Source organism: Panthera pardus, unplaced genomic scaffold (assembly GCF_024362965.1).
Source record: "Panthera pardus isolate Hobbes unplaced genomic scaffold, ASM2436296v1 HiC_scaffold_13, whole genome shotgun sequence".
NCBI lineage: Eukaryota > Metazoa > Chordata > Mammalia > Carnivora > Felidae > Panthera > Panthera pardus.
The window spans coordinates 32,417,211-32,441,889 of NW_026526688.1; the positions used below are offsets into that span (position 1 = coordinate 32,417,211).

The following is a 24,679-nucleotide window of genomic DNA, read 5'->3' on the forward strand; positions in this document are numbered from 1 at the left end:
ACCTCTCAGCCAGTTATTTATATTTCCGGGAGGATGTCTGGACTTTTGATTTTTATGCATAATTTTCCTTTGTGTTTGCCACTGCGGGGGGGGGGGGGTTTACCTTTGCTCATCCCTTACCCTTTCTTCCCTTTTCTTAGGAAATGCTGTTGAAAAGAGCTGCGGATCTGGTGGAGGCCCTCTATGGCACACCACACAATAACCAGGTTAGACGTTGACCTCTTACACTCGGTTGAGCTTGAGTCTTTGCGCTGAATAAAAACGCTCACCTCAACCTGCCATTCTGTAGGACATCATTTTGAAGCGGGCCGCAGACATCGCGGAAGCCCTGTACAGCGTCCCCAGGAATCCCAGCCAGATCCCAGCTCTCTCCAGCTCCCCGGCTCACGGTGGCATGATGGGCATCAATTCGTACGGCAGCCAGCTTGGCGTCAGCATCTCAGAGTCAACACAGGGAAATAATCAAGGTACAGCCTTTCCCGGAGGCAGGCTTCAAGCACCTTCTCCATTTAAAACGTTGGTTCTGCGTGAGTGGAGGGAGGTGAAGCTTGATTCATGTACCATCGGAAAAGCGTGTCTCCACCCCCCCCCCCCCCCCCCCGATCACATATTGGATTATCTCAACATGATAGGTGATGTTTTGTTAGATTTGGGGGCTTTTTAGGTCCCGGGTCGAATCCCCTTAATTGAAGATATTTAAGGTTAGGAGGGACTGTTACTTATTTAGAATGGTTTCGGCTTCCTGGAACTAGACTTACAGGTACTCTTTGACTCAAATGTGCACTTCTGCTCTTGGGATCATCAGCTTGAATAGTGAAAGGAGGCTGAGTCATTGCCATTATCGTTTATTTATTATGCACAACCCTCTCTTCCTAGGAGCCAAGGGTAAGTGGCTTGGCTTTATTTGGTGACTTCTATGTGTGCATTATCTCATATACAAATACATAGCAGCACACTTTCTAGTTAACAGTGCTTTTTACACCTGAAATATATCGTGTAAAGATTTTTGTCACCGAGGTCGATTTTATTAAGGTGCTAAGTTTATCACAAATCATGTTTTAAAAGGAATAAATTTCCTAATCATGTCCCTAACTGTGGGATAGCTTTGTTTCCAATTTCATTCGTCCATCAGAAGGCAATGCCTCATTTTCATGCCCAGGCTGCGTTTTTCTTATAGAAGGGTGGGTGTGGACATATTATAGCCTTCTTCTTCTTCCTCTCCTTCTTCTTCTTCTTCTTCTCTTCTTCTTCTTCTTCTTCTTCTTCTTCTTCTTCTTCTTCTCTCCTCCTCCTCCTCCTCCTCCTCCTCCTCCTCCTCCTCCTCCTCCTCCTTCTCTGACTTGGGTCATTTTTTACATAGCTTTAGAGACTGTTATCCAAAATGGATTATTTCAGGATAGGTTAGGTGATGTCTCCGTGCTGGGGTTTCAGAAGTATGAGAACCCTGCCATCCCTTCCCATCCCTCCTACAGACCTGATCTCCCTGCACTCGAAGGCAGATGCTTCCAAGTCTTTGGCCAAAGAATGGCACATTTAGATTAATTTAACAGCAATTTTTAAATGAAGATGTTCCCCACGCCCACCCAGGGCATGGTAACAACCTTGAACTCACGTTCCCAAAGCTATGATCTGCAGAGTCCTGGTGGCCCTTGGGAGGTTATCAGGATCCCTTTTGCCCACCACTCCCGGGAAAGATACTGTGGTGTGTTAAATTTGGGAAACACTAGGTTAGCAGATGTAAACTGGTTTGCTTATTCTCTAGGCCCCACATATGCGAAAAGACAAGGGATAGCTACGGTACACAACTTGACCCCAGAATGCCTTCCTCAGTGACACCCTGGAGATCTCACAGGACTTGACGTGAAGGATGATTTGGGAGCTGTCACTGCACCCAACCGCTAGTCACTACTCCTCGGTCTGAGCTGGAGATGTGGACTGCAGATGGGGACCAAGAGGAGGGAGGGGCTGTCAGGGACATGGCCTGGTTGTAGGATGGGGAAGGGAGAGGAGGATAGAAGGCTGAAGACAAAGTGCAGACATCCCACCCTGCCCCAGGGTGGCTCCGGGGGGGTTTCTGCCATCTGGGGGCCACACAGGCCTGCGCCGCCATGTTTGGCCTGTGCTGGCTGCGTGTGCCGGTTCGTTTACCTGGATTTTCTCCTTGTTGTCCAGGGTACATCCGCAACACAAGCAGCATCTCTCCGCGGGGCTACTCTTCCAGCTCCACCCCCCAGCAGTCTAACTACAGCACCTCCAGTAACAGCATGAACGGCTACAGCAACGTCCCCATGGCCAACCTGGGCGTCCCTGGGTCACCGGGATTTCTAAACGGCTCCCCCACAGGCTCCCCGTATGGAAGTAAGTGCCCCTTCCCTCTGTCCGGCTCTCCCTGTCTCTCTGTCCCTGGGCTTTACTGTACACCCTTTTGAGGGAGAGTTGCATCCCTACATCTGACTGACTCGTGGAGGAGGAACCCAGTTTCCCGAGGAAATGTCCTTCCTGCCCTCTGTTCTTCGCCGTCGGTTGGACTTTGGTGCACTTGGTTGCTCAAAGCCTTCTGAAGGAAAGACAAAGAGGGAAGATACTTGCTTTTTGCAAAGAAAGGGCAATGCGGCTCATATGGACAGGAGAGGGGAACTGAGATTCCATTTCAGCTACCATTATGCACACTCTCAGGCACTTTGGGATGTAATGTTTTATTTAATCCTGATAAGAACTTCCTCCTTGTTGTGGGTGAGGAGGTTCAGGCGCACAGCAGTTGACTTATCCGAGATCACACAGCGAGGATAGAGCCGGGCCATCATTTGAACACAGAATTTGTGATTTGGTTGATTTGTGTATCACACCATGCTCCCATGTTGCTTTGTTACATGGCCCTCTCCTCCTTACGTACCTTCCGAGAGATGGAATTTAGCTACTCATGAGAGAGTGTTGTGAGACGGACCTCTTAATCCTATTATGGGCTAGCTAGATGTCCTAGGGGGTCGTGAAAACTCTTTTGGGTTGCTTCGTGGGCTAAGAAACCTGAGAGAACATGTGTTCTTCAGACCTCCCTGGGGGATACTTCGGGCCAGGGGAGAAGCCGCCATGGAGAGTCTGTGTGAACGAGTGGAATGTTCTTGAAATTCTGGCTCCAATTGCAAGGCTCTTCAGCAGGCCCTCTGTTCACCAGAATGGTTCCCCCAGGCCAGGGACAAGGGCAAGTCAAGGGCAGCACACATCTCAGGCTGTGACATGCCAAGGATCTGGAGGCTGACTTTCACAGCCTTGTGGTTCTCTGTGGACACACACCCATGAGTTATTTCTGTGTTACCTGTTCAAATCATTACCTTCAACAGTCTACTCAGTGTGATAAGGACGTAGTAACCAAGTAGCAGAGACCAGAGGTTGGTTCTTCTACTACAACTAAAATCGTACTGCTGTAAAGACATGAGTTCTGTGTCTGTCATGTCCAATGGCCTGGATCAATTAGATCATGGCGGTCTAGATAAACAAACTATCGCTTTCTTGATTTGTTTAGTTCTTTACTTGTTTTTACCTTATCTTCTTCCAAAAATATTTGGGGGGATATTAATAGTGAGATGAATGCTTTGAAAGTATAAAATAATGACCTCCAGAAACTGAGATAAAATTTAAAAATATGGATAGATCATGGCGGTCTAGATAAACAAACTATTGCTTTCTTGATTTGTTTAGTTCTTTACTTGTTTTTACCTTATCATCTTCCAAAAATATTTCGGGGGGATATTAATAGTGAGATGAGTGCTTTGAAAGTATAAAACAATAACTATAAGAAACTGAGATAAAATTAAAAAATATGGATAGGAAAATTAGACGAATCCAAGGACTAACCTGGATGCTATTCAGTCTATTCAAGAGAGCCATCAACTTGGTTCGGAGGCTTACAAGATGGGAAAGCAAAGAGAGAAACATTACTTGTCATAAGATTTTGTGTCCACACGTTTCTTGGTGTGGGGCGGTGGGGAGCTCTGAAGAAACCTGATTTTTCTGTTGCTGAGATCTTGGAGAGATATCTCCCATGCATCACTGTGTAGAAGGGACCACATCTCCAATAGCCCCTACAAGCGATACAAAGGCAAGAGAGCCATTGTGTATAGAATGTCACCTAATAATGGTGACAACAAGAGTAATTCACAACTGCATTCTACTTTACAGTCTAAAAAGCATGTTCACATATAGACCCCAGTGGGATCCCCACAACAATTTATGCCATGGCTATGATTGTAATTATTATTATCATTTTCCCTTTAAGTTATCAAGGGATATTAAATGACTTACTCAAGGATTTGTAGCCAATAAATCATAAAAATAGGACTAGAAACATGTCACCAGGTTCAGAATACCATGTTCTAAAATTATTCAATAATGTAAGAAATACTTTTTGTATTTATAATACATTATTAGACCAAACAGCATGAAATTACTTTTTTCCCCCAAATAGTTTCATATGTTCAACATACATTTATCAATAAAAATCCATGTATAAAGCTGAACCATATTAATTGTCATTTTTGTAGCTCAAATATGGTCAATATAATAATATAGTATGTAGTGTGGTGATGAGGGAGAGAGACCAAAAGAAAGACAGGTGTGGATGAATAGGGATGAGAGAGAGAGATAGAGGCAGGGAGACATATATATATATATATATAGAGAGAGAGAGAGAGAGAGAGAGAGAGAGAGACAGAAAGAGACAGAGACACAGAGAGGGACAGAGAAAGATAGAAAGGGATAGAGATAGAGAGTGACAGAGAGAGAAAAGAGGAACAGCTAAATGCATATGCCCACTGGGTAATTGCTTGTTTCTTATTAGCTAATTCATTTGGTCGGGAGCTTCCTTTCCCACTGCAGCAGTGACAACTTCCTTCCACTATCCTTTCTTGATCATTCGATCCCACTGCCACAAGAAAAATGATAACACCCAATTCTTCAAATCACCCATTAAAACAAGATGGCTTATACAGACCAGAAAGAGGCACCCTGCCCAACGGGAGTAGGGAAACACAACAGAGAACCTTCTCCTTGCTCCTCCTGGGTCTGTGTGATCTCTCGCACCGTTATTTTCTGAAGGAGGGTCCGAAGCAGTTGCAAACCGAGAATGGATTCCAAGCAGTGCATTCATTACAATAAAATCCCCTACTGCAAAAATACTGAATACCCCATGGAGTTCATTACAATAGCATCTGACCTGTATTTCTAGCCAGCTAAGTCTTAACTTCTCTGGGAAATATAAAAAACAGCCCAGGGGAAACCATTTTGTCAATTCAGTTGCTTGTGTCTGAAAACACCAGTCTATGATTTTTCGTTTTCTTTTTTAAGCGATGCTGATGCAGCCGGGCCCTGCCCCGGAGCAATCACTTGCCAGAGACGTTAAGAAAATAAATAAATAAAAAGCCAAGCCTCTCGGTCAAGTTGATTTGCACGATGTCCATCGCAGAGTATCAAAAACCTGCGTCTTGACTGCTTTCGCTCTCACACTGCTTCAAAAATGGCCGGACAGATGTTTTTTCAATTTCACATACAAACTTCACTTCCTGGCAGTAGCAGTGTGTGCCAAGTTCCAGCTCAGTGCAGGTTTTTATGGCTGAATTCTAAACCCCTGACAATAGGGGGTTATAATGAAATGCCGACAGACCCCTTAGCGCCAACAAATGCAATGGCTCGATGCAAAGGAGGATATGTGCCCGGTGAGTTCCAGCTGGGCCTATGCAGGCCAATCAATCCTTGTAAGAAGAAAAGTGGTTTTTCCTTAACTCCCCATGTTCACAGAGATTTGGGGGCCAGACGGACTTGCCTTTACTTTGGCCTCTATCCATAGAGAGAGAGTTGTCCAGAGAAATTCTCAGTTGCAAGTAGATGTGATCAGCTTTCCTAAAATGGCGCCCGCTGGTGTCCCCAAAGATGGTCTACTCAACAGGCTTGTGACACTTGTGGGACCACTTCTTCCAAAGCAGGATAGCCGTCGAGCAATTCCAAAGATTGGGGCAGAATCTATACGGGCAGAAATCCAACCCGTGCTCAGGGACTCCTACTTCATTTACATAGTTTTAGCCTATGCCCTGGGGCTCAATATTTTTATGTTTTCAACAACAGATATCAAGACATTTTCTATTGTAGAGTATTAAATGATTATTATAGGAAATTTAGAACATATGGAAGTAGTTTCAAAAAGAAAGCGTACTCCCACCATAAAAAACAACCTTGTTAACATTTTGACATATTTCTATTGTCTTTTACTCCGGGAAGGAAAAAGAAACCCTGTTACAATAGTAACATTCTCATTATACACAATTTGAAAAGCAAGTATATGTAAAAAAGAAAAGAGAAATGACACGCTTTATTTCCGTGCAGGGACAACCGCTGTTAACTTTCAAAGGATAACCTTCTAGTCGTGGATAGATACATTTTGAAAATTGCAGTGTCTTCTCTGATGCACAACAAATGGAATTCTGCCATGGGATCAATGAAAGAGGGAGTAAAAGAAAAGCGGCAAAATTATCAAAGTCACAGATTGGAAGCTAGGCTCCATAAAATCTGTCAATGATGCAGACCTGGGTCCTGAGAATGGAGAACAGATATAAGGAGTGATGTTTGCCTTGCGAAGTTCACTATAATCAATAAGCTTTTCCCAGGATTTTGAAAATTTATCAGTGTCTGCTTTTTTGTAGCAGAAAAGTTAACAGGCAACCTTGTTTACAGGTAGTAAAGCCTTAGATCAAAGAGGAGCATTATTAACAGCCAGGAAAGCTATTAGGCCTAGTGCTAAGGATTATATAATTTTTAACCAAAAAAAAAAAAAAAAAAAAAAAAAAGGAGATTTTCCATTTGTTTCTTTTAACAGCTTTTACTGGTTTCTGCTACATCAAACTTAATGCATGTTCATCATAGAAGATTTTGAAAATATGGAGAAGTTAAAGGAATAAATTTAAGAACATTCATAATCCATCGGCCAGAGATAACATTGTTAAAAGTTTTGATGTATATCGCATCCTTCTAAATTTTTGCTTTGTACGTGTTCTTAGAAAATAAAATTGAGTTGGGGCCCCCGGGTTGCTCAGATGGTTGAAGGCCTGACTCTTGATTTGTTAGGGTCTTGATTTGTCAGGTCATGAACCCAGGGTCATGGGATTGAGCTCCGTGCTAAGCATGGAGCCTGCTTAAGATTCTCTCTCTCTCTCTTTCTCTCTCTCTCTCTCTCTCTCTCTCTTTCTCGGGGCTCCTGGGTGGTTCAGTTGGTTAAGCGTCCAACTTCTGCTCAGGTCATGATCTCACGGTTCATCAATTCGAGCCCGGTGTTGGGCTCTGTGCTGACAGCTCAGAGCTTGGAACCTGGAACCTGCTTCAGATTCTGTCTCCCTCTCTCTCTGCCCTTCCCCGGCTCACACTCTGTCTCCATATCAAAAATAAACAAACGTTAAAAAAAAAAAATTAAAAGATTCTCTCTCTCTCTCTGCCTCTCTCCCTCTGCTCCTCTCCCCTGCTCATGTGCTCCCTCTCTCTAAAATTAAAAAAAAGTTAATAATTAAAAAAATGAAATTGGGTTTGACGTATATGTTATGATGTAATTTGTCCTATTCATCTGAGGAGGCATATCTTTCCATGTTGGCAAATATTCTTCTCCAACATTAGCTTTAATATTTGCATAGCATTCTATTTTATAGACTTAATATAGTTTACCCCATTGCTTGGTCATTTCCATTATTTCCCAATTTTTCACAATTATAAAAATGCCCTTGGATCGATTTTTTTTTTTTTTTTTTTTTGCAAATTTATGATTATCTCCTTGGGATTAACTTCTCAAAATTAAATTGCTGGGTTAAAAAATAGGCACATTTTAAAATACTTTGATTTTAAATACACATTGCCAAAGTCCCTCCAGAGAGATGAAACCTCCCCTTAGTAAAGGAAGAGTATCTGTTTCCCTGCCCTGTTCCTTTCTCCTTAATCTTTGGCAGTTTGGTAAAGTGGAAAGTAACCTCTCATGACTGTTCTAATTTGCATTCGATTACTAATCAGTTTGAACATGTTTTAGGCCTATGAAAGTCTTTTGGTCATTTTCACTCATGTCTCACTCATGTTTGTGACTTTGCTTTTCCGATCCTTTGCCCATTTTCCTCATTGGGATGTTTTTCTGTTTTCTAATTGATTTATAAAAGCCTATTAGCTATTGAGGATAAGAACATATCTAAATAATTATGATAAAGATTTTTCCTAATTTGTCATTTGCCTTTTCTCTGCGTGTTAAGGAAATTTTGCGTCATGGGGCAAATCTGTTCCGTGATGTTCTGTTTAGGCTTTGAGGTTGAAAGGATTATGTAGATTATATAACCTTCCTAATTTTTCTACTAGCACCTTTATAATTTTGTTTTAGCAAATAACTCATTAATCCACTTACATTACTTTAGTGTTTAACACGAGGAAGCACTTTAAATTTTGTCTCTGGGGGGCTTGTGTATTGTTCCCATGCATTTATGTCCCCATTAATTTGAAATGTCGCCTTTATTAAGTTTCAGTTCTCATATATATCCAGGTCTGTTTCTGGCCTCTATTTTCTCCAAGGATTTGTCTGCCTGTTTCTACACTCATATAACACTGACTTCATTGATGTAGATTTTTCGTAAGATTTAATATCTGTTAAGATAAATGCTTTCTTAGTACTTTTGAAGTATTAACAGAACTTTCTGGCTCTTATAGCGTTGTTGTTTTTTAAATAGATAAACATAACAATTGGGTTTGTGGACATAAACAAATTAAAATTCCTCTTGGGATTTTTGTTATAGTTGCATTAAATTTTAAATTAAGTTGGGTATTTAGCATTTCACAAAAGTTTCCTAAAAGGTATTTTAATTGGGCATATTATAACTCTGTGCTTATTCAACTCTGCAACAATTGTTCCATGTCACTTAGCAAAGTTTGAGGCGACTCTTTCATGGAGAGGCGGCCACATTTGACCTAATGAATCTACTTTAGTTTGAGATCTGTTGTTTAGAAAAGAGGTATTTGTAAAAGTGAATCAGGTGCTGAATATAAATGGAATCAAGGGTGTATATGTGTGCCTAATGTTATAAAAACCCTCCTTTATCATGGTGTAGGAGGAGAGGTGGTGCTTTTGCAGACTCAGAAGTCAAGGCGCCATCTTGGTGCCTGCATGGTTCACATGGAGTGGTGGAGATTGGACTGTGATCGGAATCAGGGCCTCCGGAGTCTCAGCTTTTCTTTGGCCTCGAGTTGTGTGCCTTCCAGAAAGGGGAAAGGTCCCCGATTTCATTTTATTGATGTGAAAGCCGATGCTAGAAGAGGAGATTTTGCTTGAGAGTATGAATACAATCCACTCCCAATGGTTAGCCCTGTGTCCTATTCTGTAATAATAGTGAATTAGCCCAATTTTTTCTTCAGTTTAATCTTCAAGTATTATGTGAGATTCTTCCAAGACTTCATCCTCCTTTCCAATTTTTTCTCTTGATTCCTATTACTTGCGGAAAGACAGACATGTACTCAGATGCGTCTTTCTGCGCTTAAATCAGGACTACATAAGGATGAGCAGTTTTTAGATAAAGCTCTTTTTTTGAGGTCTTTGGTTTGTAGTTTGGCTATAAAAGACATCATATTGCAGGGATGCTATATGGTGATTTTATATATGTAATTGTGTGACCATAGCCTAAAGTGTATCTTCATATGGAGGTAGAAAATATGGAGAGACAAGAAACGGGAATGGAGTCTTACAGAGGACATCAGAACAGTTGACCTTCAATTCACCCTGTACTTGGTCTTTGAACCATAAGTCACGTACATGTCCTCACTTTCAAAATTTACTTTTTTGGGTAGCTGGGTCACTGAAGATACGAAGCAGAAGTTAGCACTCCTGGCCTTGACCATTAGGTTTCAGTAATTCCTTCACGATGTCATAGGACAATTCAGAATTCTGGAGACGGTGCTAAAATGAATCCCTGGAACTTGACCTTATTCTCCAAGATGCTGTATCTGCCAATTTTACCCTTGTGAACTGTAGATTACCCCTTACTTGAGCTAGTTGAACAGAAAAGATAAAATTATCTTCTTGTATGATGTAACTTGGTGGAGTATCTGACATTAAGAGGTAGGGCATTTCATTGTGGAAGTTGCCTTTATTTTTCTTGGAAATTACAACGCTTAGCTTTTGGCTTCCTTTAAGTAATTTTAGTGTTAATATTGGTGTTTTTTTCTACACATTACATCAGAGGGGCCTAACTTGCAACTTCATTTCCCAGGGGCTTTGAAAGTAGAGAGAGAGAGAGAGAGAGGGAGGGAGGTAATCTCCTAGATGTTAATAAACGTTTACATTTAATGAGGCAGTGGCCCACAGAGATGGTACTCTCAGAGATGTTAACCCTGTAGATGAAACCTCTGGAGCGCTGAGAATTACCAGGGAAGCGCAGAGCTCCCAGCCAGGACTTCTTTTTAGGGTGAAAAAGAGGTTTCCATTCTTGAGTAGATTTGATGATTTTGCCGATGTTGGTCTTAGTGTTCTCTTGTCAAGCTTCTAGTCGTGAGCAAAGACCTATCATCGTATTACCTCCTGCTGCTGTCTTCCTGACTCCCTGGCAGAAGAGGACTATGTCTGCTGAGTCTCCTTAGCATCGTGTATGTTCCTCCAGTAGGACTGTGAACCTGTCCATTGTTTTGTCTGTGTGTTCCCTCCACTGGGCAAGGCGGGGACGTTGTTGCATTCTACTTTGTTTTGAATCCCCAGAATCTGGGACAATGCCTGGAACCAATGAGTAATGTGTGTTGGTTGTATGTCCTGAAGAGAGGACTTTGTTCCTAGGTTTGTCCCTTCCTAAGAGGATTGTGCCTTTGCTTTCCAGTCATGTCATCAAGTCCTACTGTTGGATCTTCTAGCACGTCCTCCATCCTTCCATTTTCCTCTTCAGTTTTTCCTGCTGTCAAACAGAAGAGTGCCTTTGCCCCTGTCATCAGGCCACAAGGCTCCCCTTCACCTGCCTGCTCCAGTGGCAATGGAAATGGATTCAGAGGTAAGCAAAGGTACCACTTTGGTACCGCCATGAGAGGTGGGCCACAGGGCCAGCAGAGTAAGAGCAAACAGCACAGCATCATTCCCCATCTTTAACCATGTACCTACCAAGAGGTGCTTTGGTGTTTTCACCATGGGTCACAGACAGCTTGTACAACTGAGCTTTACTCCATCCAAGAGCAAGATGGAGGAACACAGAGAAGTCGGACAGCTCTTTGAGGTCACAGAATTAACTATGATAGAGCCATATACACCCTCCGGGAGTGTCTGGACTCCCCAGACCTTTGGTTTCCACAGGGCCGTGTCACCGTTTCCCAGAAGGTGCCTCGTTGCCACATCAGATACCGTATGGTGATAGCTGCTTACCTACCTGTCTTGCCGTCTACACTGCATACATATTCCCATGGCACAAATGGACAGGGTCCATTGGGAGCAACCAGCCCATTGTGAGAGTTCTGGTTACATGCCAGCCAGATTGATAGCAGGTGCCTGATCTGGGGTGGGGCAGGAAAGAAAGAAAGAAAAAAGACATACACCGTCTAAGAACAAAAATGAATATCACCCATCCAACCCATTTTTGAGCAATGTCTGAAAATAGAGTATGACATAACATTACACAAATGTGATGAGTGCACGAGAATCTAATCATCTCGCTGTGAATGGGAGCCAGCTGATGGCAAAAGAGCAAATTGGAACCTGCTGAACACCATGGATCCTGACGACCCACATTATTTTTAGGCTCTTTTTCATGTCTTGACATGAAAACATTCACGACTAGAGGCATTGGCTAAAACCGAGCAGGGCAGAGGTTTGGGTAACCCCTTATGGATCAGAGCCTCTGAGCTCAGCAGAACCTCAGATGACCTGTGCCGTCCCCAGGACGGCATCTGCCTAGTAGCTTTATGATTATGCATAGATTCCTGACCCTCTGGGTCACCTGTGAGGGTTCATCTGCCAGTTGTGGCCGAGCAGAGCTCTGGGAGGCACGGTAGGTTCCTGTCCCATTCTACCATAAGAGACAGTGGTGTCACCTCAAAGTCAAGTGACTGGACAGACAAACTGTGAAACGGGAACTGGAAGCTCAGCCCTAAGAAGAGGTCCCTGAAAATTCTTTCACTTTCAATGAGAAAAAGCAGCTGGGAAACATGCCATCCAACGTGTGAGTAGTTGGAAACATCTGTATATTTGAGGGGGACAATATAGATCTGTTTGGTTCTAATCTAGGTGCCTGATCCATAGAGAAAGAGGCTCAGCCTGCGCCTCAGTGTCACTACCTGCCTGGTCTCTCCTCAACAACCAGTGGTTTCCATCTCGTCCTTGGGGGATATGCTCAGAACGTTTTCTATGAATGGCTTCATCTCGAGACCGGGAAGTGGATACAGTTGTTGAATATTTGGTGTATCTTTCCCTTCTGCCTGCCGGCGTCGGTGATGATGTCTCCCCTAAGTTCTGTAATTTTAGTCACGTCCCTTAACCAAGTGGGGGCCACACAGTTCTCGCTGGGGAAATGTAGAGCGAGGGCCCCCCGAAAGGCCAAGAAGGAGTGCAGGTGTAGGAGGAAGTCGGGAGGGATGCAGCCCTTTCCTCCTTGCAGGTAACCCTTGCCAACATTTCCAGCTTCACTTCGAGGAGGAAAAGTACGACTTCACTTCCACTTGCCACCCCTCCTTTATCTCTCTTGCGCGTGCACTCAGTTGGGCGAGTTGAGCTGGTTGCCTCAGATCTTCTGGGCAGAAGATACTCAACGATGGGCCCTGCCTGGCTTTTGGCCCTCAGGAATGCCGGGACAGATCTTTCACCGGCTCCCATGACCCAGAATCTACCCCCTGCCTGTGGCTGCTTGCCTAAGTCTAGCTGTGGTGTGACCCGTTCAGAGTTGAGTTGGTCCCAAATGCTGGAAGGGTCTGTGCGGTCATAGTGAGGTTTCTCTGCAGGGACAGCAGTCGCCAGAAGACCCTCCCTAGGGTCCTCAGCCATGTGAGCTTCTGGTCCCCCACAGGTCAGAATAACTAGACTGAGGAGGTGGCTGAGCCACACGTTCCGTGTCGGCAGGGGTGACGATTTTATCAGTTGCGCGTAGGCACAGGCTCTGGGATCTAGTCTCCTTTCTATAGAATCGCTGAAATGTCCCGAGCCTCTTTGGGAACCCTACAATTCCCTCTAAATTCCTCTGCCAATTTGAGCCTTAAGAAGAAGGAAGACAGTAAGGAGGAGGTGGAGGGGGAGAGCCGTGCCTAAATTAGGAGTGCAGACTCCCACTTCTCCTCATTTGGCATCAGGTGACTAGAACTTCAAGGTCCAATGCTACCAGGTGTCCCGCTGATGCCTAGAAGGAGAAAACAAGCTGGCTTCAAACGAGCTAGCCACAGTCCCCGAGCGAAGGAGTCTTGGGATTGCCGGGGCGATCAGCACGAAGCCGCGTCTCTCTAGAGACAGACGGCGGGAGAGTAAGAGTGTGGTCGGAGGTGCCTGGGTGGTCACAGGCTGATGGAGATGTTCTTGACTCGGTCCGTAAGATGAGAGGGGGGTGGTCACAGGCTGGTCCGTAAGATGAGAGGGGCTCAATGATCTGCAGAGGTCACGTGCAACCAGCCGTCTCTGAGGCTTGCCGTTTTTGAGCACCACGTGCAAGACAGTGACCCAAACGCTTTACACGGATTACCTTGCCCAAGCTGCACATGTGACCAAAAAGGGAAGGTCGTACCATTATCACCGTTCTCAGTCAAGTCGTTTTTCCCAAGGCCACACAAGCAAGGTGACCTCAGACGTTTGGATTCCAGAGCCTGTGCTGCGACAGCCCACTGTCTCCCTGGGGACAAGCATAGTGCAGTTCCTCTCTTCACCCTTCGCCCATACCTGCTTTCCACCTGGACCAAAGGGGGATTATTGTTTTCCTGGAAAACGCCAAAGGCAGAAAGAAATTGAACAAAGTGCGGTTAAGCACGCTCCCCTCGCGACAGTGAGCATGCTTACTTTTTCTCCACTTAACGTCTGCTTTCTGTCTGTTGGCGATGGTTTCTATAAGCAAAAAGTCAGGGTCACCATGTAGCAGAGATCCAGCCCACCCGGTGCCCGAGGTGAGAGTAGGAAGAAGGAAAATATGTGAGATCTGTTGTTATTCCTGCAGGCAGTGGATCTTCTTTGAGCGGCTCTGCCCTTTTAGTAAGCAGCTTGGGTAACTCCCCGACGACCCAGAAAAAGGAAGGGGCTGATGAGTTTTAAGTGTAATGGACAAGTTAAAGTTGAAAACGTGAGCCAGAATCCCACTGCCAGAGAGTTATACGTGTAGTGTTCACTCTCCCAGCTTCTACCTCATTTATCAGGCATTTGCAGTGATGAGTATAGATTGTCAAGATAATATTATGCACTATGTGCCTGATTCATTTTCCAGCTCCCTCCAGGAAAAGAAATAAAATAAAATAAAAAACCTCCTACACTCTGGGATAATTACCAGGGTTGCTATGTCTCCAAATCATCAGGGAGTGTCCAGAATTGAACTGCCTTTATTGAAAAGTTACATCGATTCAATATATAGTAATACAGGCAAAAATAATTAAGGCTTTGCTAGCTGTGTAAGACCTTAATCCAGATCTCACAAACATTCAATAAAGGCTGTATGGGCAGGGAAATAGGCGGCTGACAATTTTGCCCGAGCAGACTAGCTGGCACGGAGAGAAGGGGCAGAGGGAGGGGCGGGGGAGGAAGAGGAGGGGAGGAGGGAAGAGGGGTGGTGTTGGGGGAAGCAGGAAGAATCTTGGCCATTTGCTTAGAAGCTTGGTCAGCACCACTCAGCAAAATGCTTCTGTGTATCCGGTGAGCTCTAGATGAGACAGAGACAATAAAACTCAAAGGATCAAGTTCTAGATAGGGTTTTCAGGTTTGATGCAAGGAAGCTCCTCTGCTGATTCCCAAGAATGGGTTCATCACCCGAAAGCCAAGGTCAGAGGGTGCATTTTGCCGTGTGACTTTTCCACATTGTGCCGAGGCTACATTGTTTCCCATATCAAGGGGAAGCCTTGAACCCGATGCCCCCAACAGGTATCGTGTGTGTCCTCCTCACTAGATGGAGGAGACCTTGAGCACCACACTTGGCTAGGGGCTGAAGAGTGGAGATCGGGTGACTCCCAGATTAGGAACACAAGTCTTCTATTCCAGGGGATCGGCATTCGTTAGTGAACGAGCATCGCGTATCAGCAGTTAGCACCAAAGGAAGATGAGCTAGTTAGAAAAAAAAACAAGAAAAAAACTCATCACATTTCAGCTAGAATGGATAGAAACCTAGGATGGATAGAAAGCCCTACTGGTCATAAACGACACCCGGTGAGTGACGCTATGGGCTCAGCACCTGGAGCTTTCTTTCCTGTTCCAACTGATTTGAGACCATACAATCTTCTTTGTAGTGTGATGCTACAAAATGAATATAACGCAAGGATGTGAGTATTTAGTTTACATGTTTACCTCTGTTCTGTCAAGAATACAACCCGTTGATACACAACAAGACAAAACATAGCTCTTGGCCTCCCAACAAAACTTCAACAAGCCTTGTGTATATGTCAGTGATTCCGTAAGGCTTCGGTGCCTCTGACCGGGCTGTCTGCTAGACCAGACCTGGAGAAAATGGTTTCCCGTATCAGTGCACCATCTCCCCGGATTGTACCAGACTCTGTCAGTCCCAACCCCCCGCCCCTCACTCCGGGTTATAGACACGAGTGTCAACATCTCTGAGTCTCATTTCTGTGCCACTCTTTCCTTGCAGCCATGACTGGACTTGTCGTGCCCCCGATGTAAAGAAGAGGAACTGCTTTCTTATAGCACAAAACTACTTACTCTGATGGACCAATACTGAAGAAAGCACTATGAGCTCTTTGGGGAGAGTTGTGCCCCAGAACGAACATGACGGACAGATTTGGGTGTGCAAGGAGCCGCATCTCACCTGGCCTCCCGCTTCCTGGATAGCTCTCATGGTGGCTACACAAACTGACCCTCTTGGGGACAAGGACAAAAGATGTCATTGACGTAGTCAGTGCTAAGAGCAGAAATGCAATTCTTTGTTATGAACATTATGAGAACCACCTTCCTATGTTTGTAAAATATTTAAGAAAAAAAAATTGGCAAACAATTCATGCTTAATATTTTGGATACTATTTGTTTTTCTTTGTAGGAAAAAAAAAGTTGAAAGTTTCTATTTTCTATGAAGCCTTTCAGATACCAATTTAGTTTATGCAGAAAAAAAAAAATTGAACACAACAGGGTACCAGCATGGAAGACATTCTTAAACGAAACCTGAACTGAATGATGAAATGTTGTATGTGTGTTTGCTTATAGTTTAATCTCTTTAAAAAACAAAACAAAACAAAAACAAAAAAAAAACAAAAAAGGGAAAAATTTTAAAATGTTTTACAATTATTTAAATAAATAAACGTGTAACTTATTGTAAGTAGAGGTAGAAATTAAGACCTTTTTGGAAGAGAGAGGAATTTCTCTTCCTGATGTAAAATGAAAATGATGCAAACAAGTAGTAACGAGTTTAAAAGGTGTGTGATTATTCCTGCAGTTACTTACTAGACTTTTATCCCCCCTCCTGCATCGCCTCCCCCACTTTTCCCATCATTTTATTGACCCATGGGCAAGAACGCGTACCTTCCACAGATTCCTACAGAAGAGCCCAAGGCAGAAGCAAAGATTCAGTCCGTGCGCGTACACAAATACTCAAAGTCATCCACTCATTCCCGGCTCCGTCCACTTTCTAAATAGTCTACATGTCCCTTTTGGTATTCACTCTTTGTGAATGTTTGAAAAATTTATATTGGCTTTCAACACTCTCCTCCAAGCAGCACGGAAAATTCCCATGTTTTAGTGTGTCCCAGGCTTTGCATCCCGGAGCAAGACGTGTCTCGCCTTAAAGAGGAGCCAAAGCCATGTGACTTTCCCAACCAAGTGGTCCCTTTGGAATTCTCCCTTGATAGAGCCACATGCCCCCTCCTTGTTGGTTACCTGGCTGAGCACAGAGGTTATGAGCTCCACGGAACTTCAGAGACAGGGTTTAAGGAAGATGATCCTGTTTCTTGGACTCATAAGCACTAGTCTTAGAATGTCCGTGTCCTTTCTTCTCTCTGCAGCTTTCCCCTTTCATGGCATTCAAGTTTCTTGAAAAAAATCTATAACTTGACACAGTTTCCAGACAAGAATGGGATGGTTGTGTGGAAGAGGAATGTTAAAAGCCCTAAATCCCTCTCCTAATGTTCAAAAAGATGGATACCCAGATTCTTAGCAGGGTCAGAGACTAGGGGCCTCTGTGCTGAAACAACACTGGTACCCAGGTCCGCAACAGACTCTTCCTAGTTCTGGGACTAGCTCTTAGGGAAACTTTGCAGGAGCGGCTAACAGTGGCTGAGTCCTGAAAGTCTGTGTGATCCTGAAGATGTATCTAGACTCGTTTGGATTTCCGGTAAGGACGTCATTTTTTTCTAGGCCAGGGTTCTCCTCGTTGCCTCATTGGTACCACGGTACAGTCTGTATACAGATTTCGGTCTGGGGTTCTAACATCAGAAATTGTTGCAGCTCTCATGGAAACACATCTTCAGTGCATCTGAGCCAATTTTAGGTGACTTCACAAATCCCACCTCCCTTCTGTTTGCCCCATTGATACCTGCCCACAGCTGTCCAGCCCCCAACGGTCTTACCTGCCTTCAATCCATTCTGGAATTACTCAATATGACCCAAATATTATTTCTATGCACATGAGAATCCAAGATTTTAGAAGCCTGGCATGCTTATAATTACTGCTGACAGTCCTTCATAGTCAGGGCTTACAGCACCAAAACATAGGGAACGCACCAGAGAAAGTTCCCTGTGAAAATTCTGATCGAAGAGGAAGAGTGTGTGGAATACAAACACCACCATCCAAAAGTGAAGGCAGAACAAAACTAAGCGTGTTTAGACCTGGATTCGAGCCAATCCAACATAAGGAAATGTTTTTTTAAGTAGCATTGCTTTTAGAATCTGTGAATTTTGCTCTTGCATGAAGATGAGTGGAGTACTGTCTTCAAAATGATTGTAGAATTTGTTGATAGCTTTGACACCGAAAAATGTGTGTAACTAAATACCAGACATCCTTGACCATTCAGCTAGAACCTTGGCAGCGACAGATCTATTTAATTGTACAAATGTGTGTACGGATTATTTTTAGTGTACTAATAAATTAAAAACAAAGCTACTCTCTCCTCTTCAGTCTTGCTGTTGAGTCATTCCGGTCCCAGGTTACTTTTGTGCCACTTGGAATACGAGTATTTCTATAGGTAACTACAAATTCTATCCTGTCTTTGTAAGAGGAGCTGTGTAAGATTTTCCATTTAAAGGGACAATTTACTTCATTATTTATCTCATTTTTTTGTTATAGCATCATATTTTTTCCAGTTTTTCTTTGCACATTTCAATATGCATGGTTTAAAAACCATTATCTTCTCTACCTTTTGTACAGTAAGGTCTCATTTTCAAACTGTATAGTTTCCTTTTATCGTTTTGCTTTGTCAGTTATATACAGTATAAAGTTGCTATGCACAGAGCTTTTTGTAAAGACAGCTTTTTTGTTTACTGTTTTTAATGGTCTTACTTATTAAAGAATATCTTGTTTGTAAAATGAATACGTCTACTTCAGTTTTAAACTTTAAATTATCCTAACAAAAAATAAAATTTTTGTACTGTAAAAATGATTGGAACTTTGCCTTTTTTTTCCCCCTGAAGTGCAAAAAAAAAAATAGTTTGGGATTTGTTCTTATGTTTGGGGATTTTCTCATAACTATTAGTCCCTGAGCTCTGGTTGAGGAAATCTTACTACAGCTTTTGCTTACATGGAAAGCGTTCTGAGGTTCTCACTTGCAGGAGAGAATACGTATGACTTTAGGTCATTTTTCTGTACACATTTATGTATCCATCTGGTCAAATTCCTTCATAAAAACTCAGAAGGATCCTACTTCCTGGGTTGGACTTTGGCTGTATGGAATTATTGAGGTAGGTGGGTGGTCTACTTAAGTTTGAAACTGCATGTTGAACAAATGTTATAACTGACCCATCAGACACTGGGTCAAGATTTGGAGGCTGGGCACAAAGGCTTGAGGCCAGTCTTAAGTCATAGGAAGAGAGCAAGGTGCATGCCCCTGGAAGGAGATAATCCATAGAGAATAGCTCATACAGGAATATAGAAGGGCTGCAGGAACTCGGAGAAGACAGCAATCACAGAGGGTTGGAGTGGTCAGAGAAGGTTCTATGGGGGGAGGCAGGGCTGAAAGGGCCTTCAAAGAATGGTAGGAATTTTGTGGCAGAGGTTGATAGTGAATGCTGCAGATGGAAGGCCGTCACAAACAGAGACACGTAAAGGGAAATTCACAAAGCACATTTAGGTGAATGTGCTCCTCAATGTCATTTTCAAGCAGACTGTTCACAAGCATACTCATGATCGGATTATCTCCTTTCTGTCTACAAGGGAATAGTTTATTGAAACCACATAAACCGCGTTCCTTGCATGAGTGGATGAGGTGGTATCTCTAAGCACTAATCTGAGAAAGTCACCTCAGTTTTGATTTTCTCTGTCAAGACTATCTCTCTGCCTCGACCGTGCTTGCCCTTGATCTTCTCACGGGGAAGATCTTGCTCTTTGCAGCCTGGTGTCTTCTCGTCCTTCAGGCCTGAGATCAAGTATTCTGTGCTCATGGAGGCCTTGGCCGACCTCTGATCAATCAGGTTTCCCACTTACTCTCTTTAACTGAACCCTGCTTGTGTCCTTGTCATGATTTGGATTCATCTGTTGTCTACTTTAGACTGAAGGCTCATAAGAACAGGGGCCATCTCTCTCTCAACACTTCATGTGGAGCACTGAGCTCAGTGCCTGAGGTGCCCAACAAATACTTGTTAAATTAGTGAACGAACACACTGAATTTTGATCCCCAGAGGCAGCTCTGCCTTTCCGTGTGGGAGAGGTAGCTGATCTGTCACAAATGGTAGGAAATAGCATCACTTTGAGAGCCCACTCCTTAGGGACGATCTTCTCAGTCAATTAATCAAAAAAAAAAAAAAAAAAAGATGAAGTGTGTCTATGATGTAAAGTGGCTGGTTGCTTAATAAATATAGAAATCTCAAAATGGAAAGAAAGAGAGAAGAGACCTCTCTGGCTGGTAGCCTCTTGGGTCAGTTGCTTGACCCCTTGGCCCTGGAACTTATCCCATGTGGATTTTCATGAGTAATTCCAGAAACAGAATCGGGAACTTTTAGGGAAATGTGCATTCCATTTCTGTTCCAGATATGACACTTGACTTGTCGATCCCACTCTTGAATCTCAAAGAGCTTTTAGGGCATTCACCAAACTGCAAGTTCAGAGTGGCTGTGGGGCAGTGAATGTGAGACTTCATGAATGAAGTGGAAGCGAGGTCCTAAAGGATCTTGGAGACCATGCCAGAGAGTTTGGACTTCATCCCCAGGACTGTGCAGCAGGTCACGGAAAACTCTTACAGGAACTTGAGTCAAGGAGTGACCCGATACGCTTTAAGCTATAGAAAAATGACAGTAACTACAGTGTGGGTTATGGATTGGAGCAAGTGGTTACTGGAGGCAAGGAGTCCAAGCAGGCGAGGGATGAAAGATGGCTCATATGCACCTGTGTGCTGTATTGGTGCCTACGGCAGGTGTCCATACTGACTGATCAGTACCTATGCCATGCCCGCTGATAAGTGTTTTTAAATGACTCCTGCAAATTAGGAGGAAGTCGCAATAATCCTGGTAAGAGTGACATACCTGACCTAAGGATTGCCAATAGAGATGGTAAGTAGAGGAAAGATTTGAGAGTGAGCCTTGCAGTTTGACAGGACCTACAGACTGATTAGATGTGGGAATGAGGGAGAAGAGGGGGCTGGTATTAAGTCCCAGTCTGCTGGTTAGACAATTGGATTCTGTGATAACGTTAACCGAAATAGGGAATAAAGAGGAACAGATTGCGGGGAATGCAAAGATATCATGATTTTAAATTGGGGCACAACTGCCCCAGTTCTTTTTTTCTTTCCTGGTTAGCTGAAGACTGTTTGCCAGCAGTTGATTTAAGGACTCAGGAGAATTATTACTTTGGTTCATGGATATTTAAAAAAATGGTTGCTCTATTTCTATTTGAATGGCTGTTCAGTTGGGTATAAAATTTCTGGGGTTACACTGCATATCTCTGAGAACGTCATACAAGAGTTTGTTTTAAAGCTAGCTCCCAGTATTGAATGTTGCTATGGGGATGTCTGCAGTCATGCCTTCCCTTTTCATTCCTCTCTTTAATTTCCCTTATATAAGCAAGGAAATCCCATAATTGGTTAAGTCCAGACACTTCTGACCGTGAGAAGGGGCACACACAGTAAATAATTATGCCTGGAAAACAGATGGAAACTGGCAGTTGGTCTCACTCTTGATATTTTTATCTGCCTGTCTAAAAGTGCCTTTCTCTGTATGTGAAGTGCAGTGATTTGTCTTAGTGTTGATAGCTATGTGTAATTTTTTCCCCCTTGGGATACGGCATTCCCTTTCAAGGTGTAGCTTCAAGGATTCTTTCATTTTTGGAAACTTTCCTTTAATTGTAACATAAAATACATTCCTTTTTCCTTCATTGCAGTCTGTCTTGCTAGAGACTCCATTCATAAGCTGGATCTCTAGTGTCAATCATTCATATCTATAATGGTCTCTCTAGCCACCCTTGACTCTTAGTGTACCTGTATATTGCCATTCATATGCTTGTCTTCTTCTTTACTCCCTCAAATGTGGCCTTAATTTTTCAGATGCTTCTATTTTTTCCTTCACTTTTTCATCAGCTGTACCAGCTTCTACCCCATTGCTTTCTATTGTGTTGCTTGTTTCCATTGAGCTATTGTATCTCTGCTTTGAGCTATTGTTTCATAGAGAAATTATTTTATTATTATTATGGCAATGAGCTTGATCAGAATTACCATCAGGTTTGTGAAAAATTTTCTTTTTTTTTCTGGTGAGTGTTGTTATCACCAACCTTTTTTTTTTTTTTTTTTTTTTTCTCTCCTGGTGTATGTATATAAATCATGTTTTGATACCTTCTTCATAATACTCATTTTTAAAAAAAAAAAGCTTAATGTTTATTTTTGAGAGAGAGACAGAGCATGAGCAGGAGAGGGGCAGAGAGAGAGGGAGACACAGAATCTGGAGCAGGTTCCAGGCTCTGAGCTGTCAGCACAGAGTGCGATGTGGGGCTCAGACTCACAAACCTCAAGATCATGACCTGAGCCGAAGTCGGATGCTTAACCAACTGAGCCACACAGGTGCCCAATAATACTCATCTTTAAAGTGAGTTTTTTCTGTATCAGCTAGTTGCCAGAAGTTTGAAAGGGAAGGGTCTAGGACCATGTACAGGCTAGCAGGAATTCTTATTTCAGAGGGATGTGGGGTGTGTGTGTGTGTGTGTGTGTGTGTACAAGAGAAGAGAGAGAGAAAGAGAGAGATGCTTGTTTTAGCTTTTACTTCCTCTTGGGCAAGGTAAAACAGCACTTGTGCTATTTCTCACAGTGGCTGCTACTCTTCCTCCTTGACTACTTCATATGTCCATGGCTTCCTTGAGTCCTTCCCACATCAGTCTTACCTAGTGTGCTTTATGCCTCTGCCAAATGGGGTCCAGAGGTGTGTCTGCCATCAGACTATATGTTACTTCCAGTCGTTTCAACCGAAGACCATTGGTTTGGACCTCAGGATCATCACACCTCATCCTGCCAGCTTTGTCTGACTGTAGCAGCTGAAGCATCTTTTCTCAGTCTCTACACATTCCTGTCTGACTCTCAATGCCATTGCCATGCCTTCCTCACAAATCGTGATTCGGGGTCACCGATTTTCCTAATTTCATCCAAGATGAAATTCATGCCTCTCTTTCGCATTTCCCTATTTTCTATTGAGTGATTCTGAGTGGGAATTGATGGGAAAGGTCTTATGATAGTGTGTTAATCTGATGGCTTCGTATTCTCCAAACCATAGTAATTCAAGAAAAAGGGATTTCTGCGTAGTGCTACGAACCCCTCCATTCTACCTTTGACCTTGTAGATTCCCCTTGCTAACCAGCTCCTGTGGCCCAGGCCGATGGCTACATTCTTCACCTTCTCCCCTGGATGATTTCAAATAGTCAAATACAAATAATAAGATACAAGTAATTCCCAAAACTACTACTAGAATTTGTTTCAATGAAAAAATATACAAAAAGGGACCCATGGCCTGAATGTTGGAAATATGTTGAAATGGCACATCAGTGCTTTTGGTTATTTCCCTATAGCTGATCCCACCTGGAACAGTAAAATTCTATTTTCCATACATTATTTAATTATATGCACAGAACATGGTATGATAAAATGGAAATGGCTAGAATGCAGAGATCTGGATTCAAATTCTATCATCCTTAGCCATGCAATCTTTATTAAATCACTGCATTAAATCGTTATCTCCTCAAATGCAAACCAAAACCAACTATATGTATATATGTATACACATGTATTCACATGTATATCATATGTATACGTATACATATATATGGTTGTCCTTGGTTTGCACTTGAGGAGACAAGACTCAATGCAGTGATTTACGCAAGATTACATCAATAAAAATATACATGGCTAAGGAGTATATATACCTATACATATATACACATATATACATATGTATATATGTATCATTGTTATGGTTAAATAGCAACACCTATATACGTTAAAGAACATAAGCTCCGTGAGTGTTGAATTTTTGTTTTTGGTCTTCACTGCTCTGTTCCCAACACCTAGAATAGTACTGGGCACAGTGTAGGCATGCAACAAAAAATTAACAATTAAATGAATATGTGAAATGCCTGCCTTCCGTAGAGACTCAGTAAATTTGACAATAGCTCCAGCAGGGTTTTTGAGTCCCCCAGGCTCGCTCTCCCACTTGCCAGTGTGTGAGACCTTGTAGTCTCTGGTTTATCATCTTTGAAAGAACAGAACTACTACAACTGCTCCTGCCTTGGGGTCAGTGACTATCTCCTTCCTATGGTCCCAGGTCCCAGGTGCCTCTCAAATAGGTGCTCAGAAGGGAAGGAGTCAGAGCACAAGGCTCAGTCCGGTCTGTTCGGTGGATTGAAGAGTGAACAGTACTGGGACCATTATTTGGCCATGATCCCTCCCCTTTGAACCGATAGCAAAAGTCAAGGAGGGATAATCGACCCCAGGCCAGGAAAGAGTTCTCTAGCGCTCTGCATACCTGGGAGTGGTCCACTCAAGAGAAGCCACAGTCCCAGTTCTTTGTAAGTGATAATAAGACTGAAAGATGTGTGCTTAACACCGTCTGTGTTTTCTTCCTTTAAAAAATAAGAAGAATTTTTTTTTTTTTTTTTATCATAGACCAGAACATCTGGTGCATCATGAACAAAACTTCTGAGGACAAAGCAAGCATTGTTTTTAATTCCAGAGTTTTGCAAGTTCCAAGAGTTTGAACCCATGAAAAATTGCTTGTAAGACAGAAATGAGACCGAAATGACTTGTAATATCAAATCCAAATATTTGCCATTTTGGAACTGAGCAAAAGCAGAATAGTTGCATAGTGCCTCAAAGATTGTGACTTAATAATTGTGAAATATTATGGTCATTA

General features: G+C 43.0%; 1 protein-coding gene across 2 annotated transcripts in view; it reads left to right on the forward strand.

Annotated features, from left to right (window-relative positions):
* EBF2 (EBF transcription factor 2) overlaps nucleotides 1-18,741 on the forward strand; it is a 195,594-nt gene extending 176,853 nt beyond the window's left edge. The window contains exons 12-16 of one of the 2 annotated variants that reach the window (XM_019466902.2): nucleotides 141-206; nucleotides 290-467; nucleotides 2,173-2,358; nucleotides 10,866-11,033; nucleotides 15,789-18,741. In XM_019466902.2, coding sequence (XP_019322447.1) covers nucleotides 141-206; nucleotides 290-467; nucleotides 2,173-2,358; nucleotides 10,866-11,033; nucleotides 15,789-15,820 — 630 coding nt within the window. In that variant the 3' untranslated portion in view covers nucleotides 15,821-18,741. The remainder of the gene's footprint in view (nucleotides 1-140; nucleotides 207-289; nucleotides 468-2,172; nucleotides 2,359-10,865; nucleotides 11,034-15,788) is intronic. The other variant, XM_019466903.2, reaches the window with a different exon arrangement.
* The last annotated feature ends 5,938 nt before the right edge of the window (nucleotides 18,742-24,679 follow it).